Below are 13,169 nucleotides of genomic sequence, written 5' to 3'. Positions count from 1 at the left end.
AACTGCATCCTGTTCGCTGATGATGTATTCAACACCACCGTCAATGCTACCATTCTTCAAAAAGGTCTTGATTATGTGTCTGAATGGTCTAACAGTTGGCAACTCCAAATCTTGACCAACAAATGCTCTGTCCTACACATTATTAAAAAAAAAATCTTTACACCAAATACAAGCTAGGTGGATATGACCTTATTGATGACCCTCACTCTGTCAAGGAGCTTGGAGTTCTCATATTGAATGACCTAAGCGCCAAAGCTCACTGCAACAGTATTGCCAAAAAGGCTTTAAGAGTTGTAAATTTAATTTTATGAAGCTTCTCCTCTGGTAATACTGATTTGCAAACTAGGGCATTCAAAACCTTTGCTAGACCAATACTTGAATTCAGCTCTGCTGTCTGGAATCCGCACTGTATATCAGACATAAATACAATTGAGCGAGTCCAGAAGTATTTTACCAGAAGAGTACTACATTCATCTGTTTGCAACAGAATACCCTACACCACCAGACTTGAGATTCTAGGCTTAGACAACCTTGAACTACGCTGGCTAAGATTGGACTTAAGCAGAGTACATAAAATCATATGTTACGTCTTACCAGTTAATGAATATTTCAGCTTTAACCACAACAACACAAGAGCACACAACAGATATAAACTTGATGTAAACCACACCAAACTCGATTGCAGGAAGTATGATTTCAGCAACAGAGTGGTCAATGTCTGGAATTCACTACCTGATTCTGTTGTCACCTGGTCAAACCCCCCACTCCTTTACCCTCAAACTAACCTCTATTGACCTCACCCCATTCCTAAGAGGTCTGTAAGGGCATGCATAAACACACAATCATGCGTACCATTCATGTCCTATTGTCCCCAATTATTAGTTCTATTTCTTACATTTAAACTTATGTTTGTTCTTATTTCTATTGTATTGTAAGCTTTTTACAAAATAAATAAATAAAAATAAATAAATAAAACACTTACACCAAAACTATTATTTATAGTTATAAACACTATTATTTATCAAATGAAGGGAAACAAAAGCAGAGGTGGAGCACAGATTACCCACCTATATTGTGTGGCATGAAAAGGATACCAATGTTCCCTGGGTCGTTTCCTAGGGCAGCAGAACAGAAAAAAGATGAGACTGCAGAACTGAATGAGCCTAATTTTGTTCAAAGGCTATCAGTTCTCACAAGTGCCACTAAAATACCCAGCATAAAGAAAATATGACAATTTAGGCTGCACGTTTAAGGTATTCAGCTTCACAGACTATTCTTACTGCAGTTTTTCTTTTTAGTGCTATGATGCATTTGTTAGGACCTATAAATTGCCATTGTTAGAAATTATAGAATGTTCAGATAGGAAGCATTCAGAAGTAACATATCTTACTTAAAATTGGTTTTATACTTTTTCATAGTTTTCAAATATTTTGAGAAATATTTGTTAAAAATTAGAGATAATGTAAACTTATGTGTTGTTTGAATACACATTATTTTTTCCATTAAGTTTTCCTTTTTTGTAGATACTTGGAATATTAGATTTGCACCTCATTCTTTTCCATTCGTTTTTTCTAGGATACATCCTATCTATTTATAACTGGTCCTGATGTAGTCAAATCAGTTACCAATGAAGATGTAACTCAGGAACAACTTGGGGGTGCGAAGACGCATACTGCCGTATCAGGTCAGAACTGGCTAATTTATTTACCATTACTAATTCTGTGATGTTATGACATTATAAATTCATGAGTTCTGGAAAAATACATTTATTCAGGGTAAATTAAGATTTAAGTGAAGATTCTTTAGAATGCTTGCTTATTTTTTTATTTGGGCCACTGTATGAATTTTGCTTTGATTATGTATTCATGAACTGCACCTTTATATGGAAGGGAAGTCCACTTTTTTCTCTGTACCATGGCTGCATTCGTAATTTTTAGCTATTTTTCTCATACTATTGAATGGCATATTTTACTAGTTTAAAAAGTAATTCTCAAATTTTCCATGAGGGAGAGAATTTCTGTTCTTCAATAATGATAATTATTAAAGTTTCTTTTCATTTTTGTTTTTTATGAACAGCGAGTAATTAAAATTGAAGAATTCAAAACATAGGAAAAAGTTTTTTCTCTGTGTTGGAGAATCCATTTGAAGCATTTAGAATATTCCTGAAGGTATCCTTTTATTAGACAATAATAATAGCCATTTATCATGCAGTTCATGCTACAACATCCAATCCATGCCCTCTAGGTTCTGGCAAAAGTCATTTGGATGGAATTCTAGAAAACATATTCAATTTTTTTGGGGAGCAGTTGAAGAATCTTTGAAGTAATTTCCTTCCAAAATTTGTCAAAAGAAATAGTGTTTCATGTTTTAGATTAGTTAATTTTGGTTGCACATTGCTCTTTGGTCATTGCAGGTATTTTAAAAATAGTATTGTAACTGATTTTTTGAATTTGAACTTTGTTCTTTTTCTTTGTAACAGGGGTTGCACATTGTGCTTTTGAAAATGACATAGATGCTTTGCTCAACCTTAGGGAATTTTTTAATTTCCTACCACTTAGTAACAAGGAGCTGGCTCCTGTCAGAGAATGCCATGACCCTAGGTAAGTAAGTACATTTTGCATAAGTAAAAACATTCTGACACTCAGAGAAGTGTTGTTTCTTTATTCATTTTGAGAATAACATTCTTAGGCAGCTCCATTATCTTGAATGGTGGGATGGGTAACTGCTAGACATTGTGGGAACTCTTCCAAAGGGATGATGGCCATAAAGCTAAAAAGTAAAAACTCAAAAATTCTTATTTTTACAGCCATAGAACAGTGTGGTTTATTACATTGTTGCTGATATGATGTGTCTATTTTTTCCTCTTAATTCTAGGCTTTTGTTGATAGTTGTTTTTTTAGTTGATTTGGATGGAGAGCTATTAATTGTTAATGGTTGGAAATATAAATATCCAGATTCTTAGTAATATTGGGAGGATGAGTATGTACCAATTTAATATTTTACATTCGGTTTTGTGGAGTGATCGATCAATAGTTAGTTCATCCTCTCAACAGTCTGAATCAATATGATTAAATTTATTGAAATTATCCTTGATTATACTTATGAATTACAAGAATATTTTTTTCTCATGGTATATTGTAAATGTCTTGCTTTTCATTCCATTTCTTTAAAGTAACCGCTTAGTACATGAGCTGGATACAATTGTCCCAATGGAATCAACCAAAGCTTATGACATGTTGGATATTGTACATGCGGTAAGATTTGTGCACCATAATGTGATAGTGCTGTGAGAAAGGAATATGGCTTTTTTTGCTTTTTCAAATGATCTTGTAGTGTAAATTATATTTGGTAATTACTGTGCAATATATACTGTGCTTCTGTCTTGATCAAGGGCCTTCAAACTTAGCAAGTTTAAGACTTGTGGATTTCAACTCCCAGAATTCCTGAGCTAACATGACTGGAGGAGGAATTCTGGGATTTGAAGTCCACAAGTCTTAAAGCTGTCAAGTTTGAAGACCCCTGGTCTTGATTTTACTGCACGTATAATACATAACAAAGGGTATATTAAAGTGCATATGAAGATTTAGTAAATTCCATGGTATTTAAATGATAACATTAAATGAACATACACCTTTTGAGGGGTGGAATCTAGGGCTGCTTGTTGATCTTTCTTCAACATTTTTTTAAAAATAAAAACATTTTTATGTAAATGTAACTGAAGAGAACATGCTTGAGGCATGGTTATTGAGAGAGATGGGAGAACATTTTGTTTCTCTCTTAGAACAATTAGACTTTAATGCTGATTGCAGAGAAATTTACAACAGTCAAAACACTGCCTGACACAGCACAGAATGGCTCCCAAGCTTGTCTGGCAGTAGTAAGAGGATCCTGTTGACTTTCAGTCAGTCAAGTGTATCTCGTTATTTATTTATTTATTTTATTTTATTTATTTATCAAGCAATTATAAGATAATATGTATAAGTATAAACATAGTTATGAATACATGAAATGAATACATATAAAAAAAATAAAAAGAAACAATAGGACAGGAACGGTAGGCACGTTGGTGCGCTTATGCACGCCCCCTACAGACCTCTTAGGAAAGGGGTGAGGTCAATAGTAGACAGTCTAAGGTTAAAGTTTTTGGGGTTTGGGGAAGAAACCACAGAGTCAGGTAGACAGTATTCCAGACATTGACCACTCTTGTAGATTGCGTAGTGCTTTTTCAAAAATTTTCAATTTGCCCTCTTTGAAATTATTCCTTTGTTTAATTGTTACTTCTGGACTGCATAAACATCCAAATAATAACCCTGTTGCTAAAAACTGCCTTCTCTGTGTCCTTGACTGAGCCAGGCCCTTATATCAATAAACTGATTTGTAGAATGGCAAGTTTGATACCAATGAAACTGTATTTATCAATGTCTTTGGATCTCTACCCAAGAATGAGGAACAGATTATTTTACAAAAGCTATATAGATTTATGAGAACTTTGGTAGCAGTTGTTGGCAAAACTGAGCCACTTTGAACTTGTATCACCTAAAACTTTGTGTCATCTTTTCTCATGAGATGAGCTGAATCCATGATATGGAATCTTTTAAATCTTGTTGGGCCCACCTGTACTGTGCCTTATATCTTTAATTTTGGATGTTCCTATAGAAATATATTGGTCTACTTTCCAAATTCAAAGGGCATCAAACTCTACAATAATTGAGACAGTTCCATGTGTAAGTTCATGCTTCTTTCAGGTCTTTGTTGCTGCAAAGGAAATTCCTGATATATACCTGCCATAATTGGAGATCTCAGAGGTTTAACCAGATTATTAGTTTATTTATTTCTCACATGTAAAAACCAATAAATATATAAATCATTATAAAATATTTTTAAAATCATCATTAAAAATAAAACTATTAAAATCTGAATTATACAAACTACACAGAGAGTGTAAATATTTACTACAATGGAGCCATGTAAGAATGTTTCCAGTTCCCTGAGACCCCAAGGCCCGATTACCTAGTTGGAGTTCTAGGTGCCATCTTATTTTCTAAGTTAATAATTCAGTATCCATTCTTTCTTGCAATAATCCTGGCTATAAAATGAAGAATTTAATTGTGTTCATTTTGTAATATATTAGCATTATTGATAGCTTTTTTCTCTCCAATAAATGTGGGCTATAGATGATATATTTCTAGCTGAGTAATTTCCTTATATATTTAAAGCATTACTCGGTGTACAAAAATGGAAGCATAATGATCGCCACAAAATTTAAATTTAACGACTTTGCAATTCCCACATTTTTTCCTCTGCTTCCTATTCAGATTTGCTAAAGCTCACTTTTATTCCTTGAATACTCTCAAAAATTCATGAAATTTGGTGTTGGAGAAGACTCCTGAGAATATCATGGAATGGTCAAGAAAGCAAACAAATGGATCCTAGAAAAATCAGTCCAGAGTTCTCAAGGTTGCAAGTCACAAGGATCAAATTATTGCATTTTGGACACATTATGTGAAGACTTAGCTCTCTTGAGAAGTCTATAATACTGGGGAAAGTGGAAAGAAAATGAAAAAAAGGATCACCACCAGTAAGGTGAATGAACTCAATCATAGTGATAGTGGAAGATCTAAAAGACTAGTCAAAGACAAATTAGCAGCTGCTAAGAGATGACACTGTTTTGATACCGTAACACTGAATCATCTATCATTCCTCTCAAAATAGAACTCTGTTAGTATGGAGGAACAAGGTAATTTTAATCCACTGCTGTTTTTCAGTGTTTTAAAAATTACAGGAATTTTAAATAATTACAAATATTTAAAAATAGAGATGATTAAATATTTTGAAATAATTATTATAGCTGCCAGAAATTTAAGGATTGGTCTTTATAAATGTTTGCTTGTAGTAGTGTGAAGAGAAACATTGAGAACAGTATGTTGAAAAATATTTTTAAAATCTTATTTTTCTTGATTCTGAATCTTTCTTGAATCTTGATTTCTTGATTCTGATATCTGTAAGAGCACATTTCATTATTTTGCTGAATATTTGAATCTAATTTATGCAGGTTGTTGATGAGAGGGAATTCTTTGAAATCATGCCTTTCTATGCCAGAAACCTAATTATTGGATTTGCTAGAATGAATGGAAGAACTGTTGGAATAGTTGGTAACCAACCTAAAGTAGCTTCAGGTATGATTCTGGCAGCTCTGTGTTTCTTAGAAATGAAGTTAGAAAAGTTCCAATTTCTGCAATCTGGATGGGAAATTGCTCCCAAAATATGTTGGGAGTTGTTGGGATTTTCATTAGTTGTGTTTTAGCTGTCTTGAATTTCTTCTAACATGAATTATCTTTAAAATAATCCTCACCCAAGTTTTTTTTGGCCATAGCTCAAGGTTGGTTCAATATTTTCCATGTGGTTGTTTAGCATAGAGAAATTGCTTTATATCTTCATTTAATGATCTTTTCCAAATACTCTTGATATTTGATATTTATATTAATATTGAATTATAGGTAGTCCTGATTTATTGACTACAGTTAAGACAAGCAATTCAGTGATTTTGTGAAATAGCAACTGTGCTTATGACCTTAGTCCAGCTTCCTTTGCTTATGAAGGTTGTAAATGCGACCTAATGGTCCTAAAGTTACTTTTTCATTACTGTCATAACTCTGAAAATTGCTACAAAGGGAAATGTTAAATGAGAACTACCAATATATTGAATTGAAGCAGACAAATAGTGACACTTTGGTACAAATGTTTAGAACATTTGAGTTTCCAAACAAATTATTTTATTCATACATTTTGAATAGTAACAGCTAGCTGCTTCTTCTGCCAAATATATTTTATTGGTTTAACTTTGGTAGCAAAGAATGTGTGTTCAGAACCTAGACATTGATAAACCTAATATTTTAGAAATGAATCATAGGACCAGTCTCCAATTATATTAGGGTCAGTTTCAGTCATTTCATCTGGGTACATAGTGATGGCTAAAACTGTCGACAAAAGCATATGAATAAACAAAGCTGAACTAGAGCCAGAAAGCTGACAAAATATCTGATAGCAGGAAATATTGATATTTAGTATTGATAATATCATTGAAGTTGGGCAGCTATAACAAATTTGAATAAATGAATGTATAATTAAAATTCCTGGATAAAAGATAGCAATAGCACTTACTTATATACCACTTTATAGTGCTTTACATCCCTCTGTAAGCAATTTACAGAGTCCACATATTGTTCCCAACAATCTGGGTCCTCATTTTACTGACCTCAGAAGGATGGAAGGCTGGTGAGATTTGAACTGCCAAATTGCAGTCAGCAGAAGTAGCCAGTAGTCTGCATTCTAACTGCATTCTAACTATTGCACCACCGCGGCTCAGTGGTTCAAAGATCAATACTACTTAGTGTTTGGTAGTGAAATAGATGATTTTGTTTACATGTTATACACCTAAAATTTAATAGGCTGTGTGTAGAAGTTTGTTTATTCAAATAGTTGTTGGTAAAAAATGTGTTTGCTACTTACCAAGCTCATTGCTTAAGCATTTTTGTAAAGAAGCAATTTTGTCCCATGATCACTGACATATGGAATTTTTAAAATATTCTGAAATGATATTTTACAATATTTCTTTTCTTTTTTGAAAATTAGGCTGCTTGGATATAAATTCTTCTGTGAAAGGAGCCCGTTTTGTTCGCTTCTGTGATGCTTTCAACATTCCTATAATCACATTTGTAGATGTGCCTGGATTTTTACCAGGTAAATTGTTCTGCATCTCCCTTGTTATCTAATTGATTTAATTGAAAGAGTCTTGTATTTAAGAAATATTTATCTTTTCTTGTAATTGTGGAGATAAACACACATTTAAAAATTTATAAGAGGCATATTGATTCTTTGCTGGATATGAAATTTTCTACATTCATAATGCAAAAGGATTTGCCTCTTCATTCTTCTGAACTGCCATTTTTCATTATTCCATAAGGAAAAAATGAATATTTATTATATGTCAATGATTATCTGTATACTGTATTTCTATGCAAGCCTTATATGCAGAATTCTGTTCTAACTTTATAATCTAGTAAAGAATGAGCACCTGTATATAACTTTTCATTTTATTATTGGCATGTTTTTACTAAGGCAGAAAAAAAGAGACTGGACTCCATGGTTCCATCTCTTTTTATGAGGCAGTGGAAATACGTATTTTTGTCATGGGGAATTAAGTGACAAGGGCCTTTATTTAATCAATTTTGGCAGAAGGCCCCAGTGGATGTGGAGAAGGACTAAGGTGGGTAGAACAAAGACATGCCCATAGCTAAGGTCAAATATTGCTGGCTGTAGTGGCTGGAAGTTTGAATACTGGATAGGGAATGGGGAAGAAAGACCAGAATAAAAAATAATAAGAAAGCTCTTAAAATAATTCTGGATACTAAAAAGGGAGAGTTATCTTCCTCACCAGTATACAGGGAGGAACTCTCCTATGTAAATATCCAGAATTATTTAATAAAGCCTTGCTTTTATTTTTGTGTCTTCATCCAGCTCTTCAACAGAATCCTAATCTATATTATAACCAGCAACACTAAGAGTTTCTGGTAGAATATTTTACTCTATTTTATTTTACTATTAACTGATTTTAGAGTTAATTTTGCATGTTTTCTAATTCAAAAAAGGACACTGAAATAATAAACCTGCAAAAAATAATTAGAGGGCAGGTCGCCTATCTCAAAATTTTAATAGCAATATTTATTGAACAAACATGCCACTGTTGAATCCTAGATTAAAAGAGCTGCCCAAAAAACTTTCCTTTGAGTGTAGATCTGTTAATCTTACGTAAAAGTGTAGAAATGCAATTATGCATTCCAGTTATGTTATAGTAACTTTAATAACAGTTGTGACTTCAACTCCTGTTGTTTCTAGGGACTGCTCAAGAATATGGCGGAATTATACGTCATGGTGCAAAGTTGCTTTTTGCTTTTGCAGAAGCAACTGTGCCAAAAATCACTGTTATCACGAGGAAGGTAGGTTATTTATATATTTGACTGCTCAACTCACTATAAGGCTGGGTGTTATGGAGGCTAAAAGCATCCAATAAAATGTGATTTGAAGTTGTATTTTATTTGCTATCTGCTGTATCTTTGTGAGAATATGTTAACATAATCACGACAGATAGTTCTTTGGTTATCTTTCTATTTGCATATATATTGTTGTGCCCAGTAATTTTATTAGAACATTCTAGAAGTGACCTTTTAGGTAGGATCTGGAATAGTCACCCTCTCACTGCACGAACTGAAATCTACAGGTACTTCAGTTCCTTCACATGGCACCATGGTCCATATCCAGACCGTATACTGGGCCTGTATGGGGAATAAGAACTTACAAATGAACAGATAATTTCTGGAAGTATGACCAAAACGTTAAGATCTTACAAAAGGCTATTGGGAATTTTTGTGGTAGGAAGAGAGAGATCAGAGATGAATAAACTGAGAAATGTCTAATAGTTGTTGAAAACATTCATTTAAATCCCAATGCTACAATGGTAAAAATAAGAAAAAAAGTTGGCTCTGGGATATATGCTACAAGGAAGATTGACAAAATAAGACTACCAAAATATTTAACTGTAAAACCAGTATTTACTTATTCATTTGTCATGTACAGAAACCAGTATATTCTACTGTAATAAAAGTACAACCTATCTCAAAAATATTACCTACTGTATGGGGGAGCATTAGGAAAAAAATGTTATGGTCTATTTCAAGGTTCTATTGTGTCAAATAGTGCATTGGGATACAAAACTTGTGTTTCCTAGTTACAATTCAAGGGTTTCATGCAACAGGATCTTAGTTATATAAAACCTACTAAATATTTTACTATTGATTTATGACTAGTGTAGCCACTGTTCTGAGTATTGTTCTGTATAGTGCTTCCTTGTTTCATACTTAGTGTCAAATGTATCAGATACCTTGTACATGAAATTTTGTCCTTTGTGAATAGAGGAAGATGGATACATTTCAGAAAATTGGGGTAAATAATGAAATTAAGTAATATTGTAGTCTCATTATTTATGCATGTGTTATCATTCTTTATTTGTACCTGCTATCAAACATAAGGGTTGAATCATGGCAGTTTGTGACTGTTACCCTATTTCTTGTTCTAGGCTTATGGTGGGGCCTATGATGTCATGAGCTCAAAGCATCTACGAGGAGATGCAAATTATGCTTGGCCAACGGCAGAGGTAGCAGTAATGGGTGCTAAGGTAGATATGTTTTCCTGCAGTATTACAGCAAATTGTCTCTCTTCCCTTTCCCACTTAAGACAACTTACCTACTTTGCATGTGGGAATTGTTTCGGCTGAAGACTTCAAAGAAACTGAATTTTAGTAATTTTATATTATTGTCTGTTACCTTAGGGAGCTGTCCAGATCATTTTTAGAGGAAAGGGGGCACATGCAGAAGCAGAATATGTAGAAAAGTTTGCAAATCCGTTTCCCGCTGCAATCAGAGGTATGCGTCGTTTAAGAATTTTACTGAAAATTTGAAATTTTTGATTTTGCACTCAAATTTATTAACCATCTTTTTCTTTAGTGAACAAGATCTGATTCTTATAATGGCTGCTTTTCAACTGAGTTTTCTTAGCTTAACATTTATCATTTGACAATCCTTTATTGAAGGCTTGTGATGACTTTCTTAATCGTTTGAACAGGATGCAGAAATCCCAGGGAACTTAACTAGCAGCAATATTTCATTCCGGGATTGACCTATATTAGTGTCATGCCCCTGGTGGAGACTGAGGGAGAGGAGGAACAGCTGACAGGGAGTGGAAGTGTGGCTCCGGAGGTTGTGGAGGAGGTTGGGGAAGGACAGAGGCTGGCTGAGCAATCAGAGGAAGACCCAGGTCCATCCCCTCTCCATCCTAGGGCACGCAGGGAGGAGAGGATACGGGAGAGACATGGTCTACTCGGGAGGGCCTTGATCCTCTTCATGGGCTGCAGCTGTGACAACTGAATAAGAGAATGGACATGCGTACAGGAAAGCACTGAAAACAAAGCGTGGAAATATCTCTAGTTTATGGTTCCTCTGAGTTTTGCGTCCTTCCCAGTGTGTGTTCTGTTATCTGTGGATGTCCTCCAGCCCTTATCTTGCCTGGTTTGTGTTGCTTTTTTTCTCCTTGTAACTGTTTGTGTGGGAGTTTTTTGCCTTCTGTCAAGGATATTCGGAGCTTGGAAACAAAGTGAAGGAATAAAAGGGGCTTCACCTGTTTTCTGTGACTGTGTTTGTTTTGTATCCCACCCTGGGTCATCACAATTAGTTATTCCATGTGTCACAGGATGTTGGGTATCTATAAAATCCACTGCCCTTTTGCCAAACTCTAGCTATTTGCCTTCGAAGCCTTATACAGAAAACAAAAATATGACAAAAAAAACCTTTACTTCAGAATGACACATATCTCAAATTTATTTTGCCGATTATCAAGTAACATTGTACTTAAGTTAAATAATGCTGATGTTGCTTTTGAGTTCTGACTCTGGAGAATACTGGCCACCTCCAAAATGTTCACTGAATTGTTCACTGAAGGTAGTCAGTCAGCATTGCCTTGGTAGTTGTTAAATAAGGAGTTAGTTGTAAGGTAGAACTTACTTTTTAAAAAATGTAATATGACCAGTTATGGGCTACGTATTCAATAGACCCTCCTCCCCAGAAGCATAATTTTAGCACATGGGCAATTTTTATACCTTCATTCAAGAGCTGATGTAGTGAGAACAGTGTTAATACTCCGGCTTATATGCTGCTTCAATATTTGGATGTATAAATTAGTCAGCATATATGGAGAGCAAGACTTTCCTAAACCCAGACTACATTAGAGGATAGTAAATGTGTTCATAGATCATAAGTACCATAACAATTATGCACTTATAAGGAATAAGGGTCCCCGACTCCAGTCTGCTTAAACTGATCTGTCAGTAAAATAGATGATGCAGCTCAAATTGAATTGGGATTCATGATGTCCTTCTTAGAGGTTTGAAAAAATTGTATGTATAAAGAAAAAGCTATTTTCAATGATGCTCTTTCAGATATGGAGAGAAAAGAAATTGAATAGTTTAAACCAGGGGTTGCCAACCTTTTGGACCTCAGGGATCATCAAACTCATACTTTTAAATCCTGAGGACCACTAATATGATTTCTTTTAAAAAAAGGTAATATATTTAATATAAAATTTTTATTTTCTTATATTAAATATAAATGTACTATTTAAAAAATTTACACACACACATATATATATATATATATGTGTGTGTGTGTGTGTGTGTGTGTTAAGTTTTCGCAGGTATTTATATGTATGGTATTCAGCTTTGTTCGGGTATTTTCCCATGTCATTATAGTTGTGCTTTTAAAGTTGTAGCAACATTTCGGCAGAATCTCATCTGCCATCATCAGGCTTCTGTATTGTGTTCGTCTGTGAATCAGACTTTCACAGCCATTTCTGTTTTAAATTTGGTGCTCGCCTACTGCTGTGCCAGAATGGTTTTTTCTTCATCCTGATTGGTTGGGAGTCTTGGTCTGTGTTTATTGGTCTTGGAGTTTGCTGTGTTCTGCTTGATTGGTGTTTCTAATATCTTCTGTCTGTTTTGTGTTTTTTTTGTGTGTGTCTTGATTGGCTGGCAACATTGTGTTCCTGTATTGGAGGCTTTTAGTGCGGCTTGGCTCTGAGTAAACGGATGGCTATCATTTATTAGGAAGCTAGGTTTCATCTAAAGCATGAATAGAAGAGATGACTCCACCAGACTGTCAATTATCTGGAAGCCTGCACTCTCAAACAAAAAAATCTTCACACCACAAGCCAGGCAAACACCTGAGCACAAACAGACTCCCCCTGATACCTCCAGCTCAAACACACCCCAACCAGGCACCCAGATGAAACCTAGCTTCCTAATAAATGATAGCCGTCCGTTTACTCGGAGCCAAGCTGCACTAAAAGCCTCCAATACAGGAACACAATGTTGTCAGCCAATCAAGACACACACACAAAAAAGCCACAAAACAGACAGAAGATATTAGAAACACCAATCAAGCAGAACACAGCAAACTCCAAGACCAATAAACACAGACCAAGACTCCCAACCAATCAGGATAAAGAAAAAACCATTCTGGCACAGCAGTAGGCTAGCCCCAAATTTAAACTGGAACAACTGTAAA

At 34.7% G+C, this 13,169-nt stretch overlaps 1 protein-coding gene across 1 annotated transcript in view; it reads left to right on the top strand.

Annotated features, from left to right (window-relative positions):
- Positions 1 to 13,169, top strand: part of PCCB (propionyl-CoA carboxylase subunit beta) — a 33,910-nt gene that overhangs the window by 16,334 nt on the left and 4,407 nt on the right. The window contains exons 7-14 of the mRNA XM_026687651.2: positions 1,576 to 1,684; positions 2,480 to 2,600; positions 3,173 to 3,254; positions 6,053 to 6,176; positions 7,633 to 7,740; positions 8,896 to 8,996; positions 10,133 to 10,231; positions 10,385 to 10,478. Of these exons, the coding sequence (XP_026543436.2) occupies positions 1,576 to 1,684; positions 2,480 to 2,600; positions 3,173 to 3,254; positions 6,053 to 6,176; positions 7,633 to 7,740; positions 8,896 to 8,996; positions 10,133 to 10,231; positions 10,385 to 10,478 (838 nt within the window). The remainder of the gene's footprint in view (positions 1 to 1,575; positions 1,685 to 2,479; positions 2,601 to 3,172; positions 3,255 to 6,052; positions 6,177 to 7,632; positions 7,741 to 8,895; positions 8,997 to 10,132; positions 10,232 to 10,384; positions 10,479 to 13,169) is intronic.

The sequence above is a fragment of the Notechis scutatus genome, chromosome 4 (assembly GCF_049901735.1).
Source record: "Notechis scutatus isolate UNSWTSFEM ecotype Mainland chromosome 4, rNotScu1.2, whole genome shotgun sequence".
Classification (NCBI taxonomy): domain Eukaryota; kingdom Metazoa; phylum Chordata; class Lepidosauria; order Squamata; family Elapidae; genus Notechis; species Notechis scutatus.
Note: the sequence above shows the minus strand (reverse complement) of the source record. Positions and strands in the feature narration are given on the sequence as shown.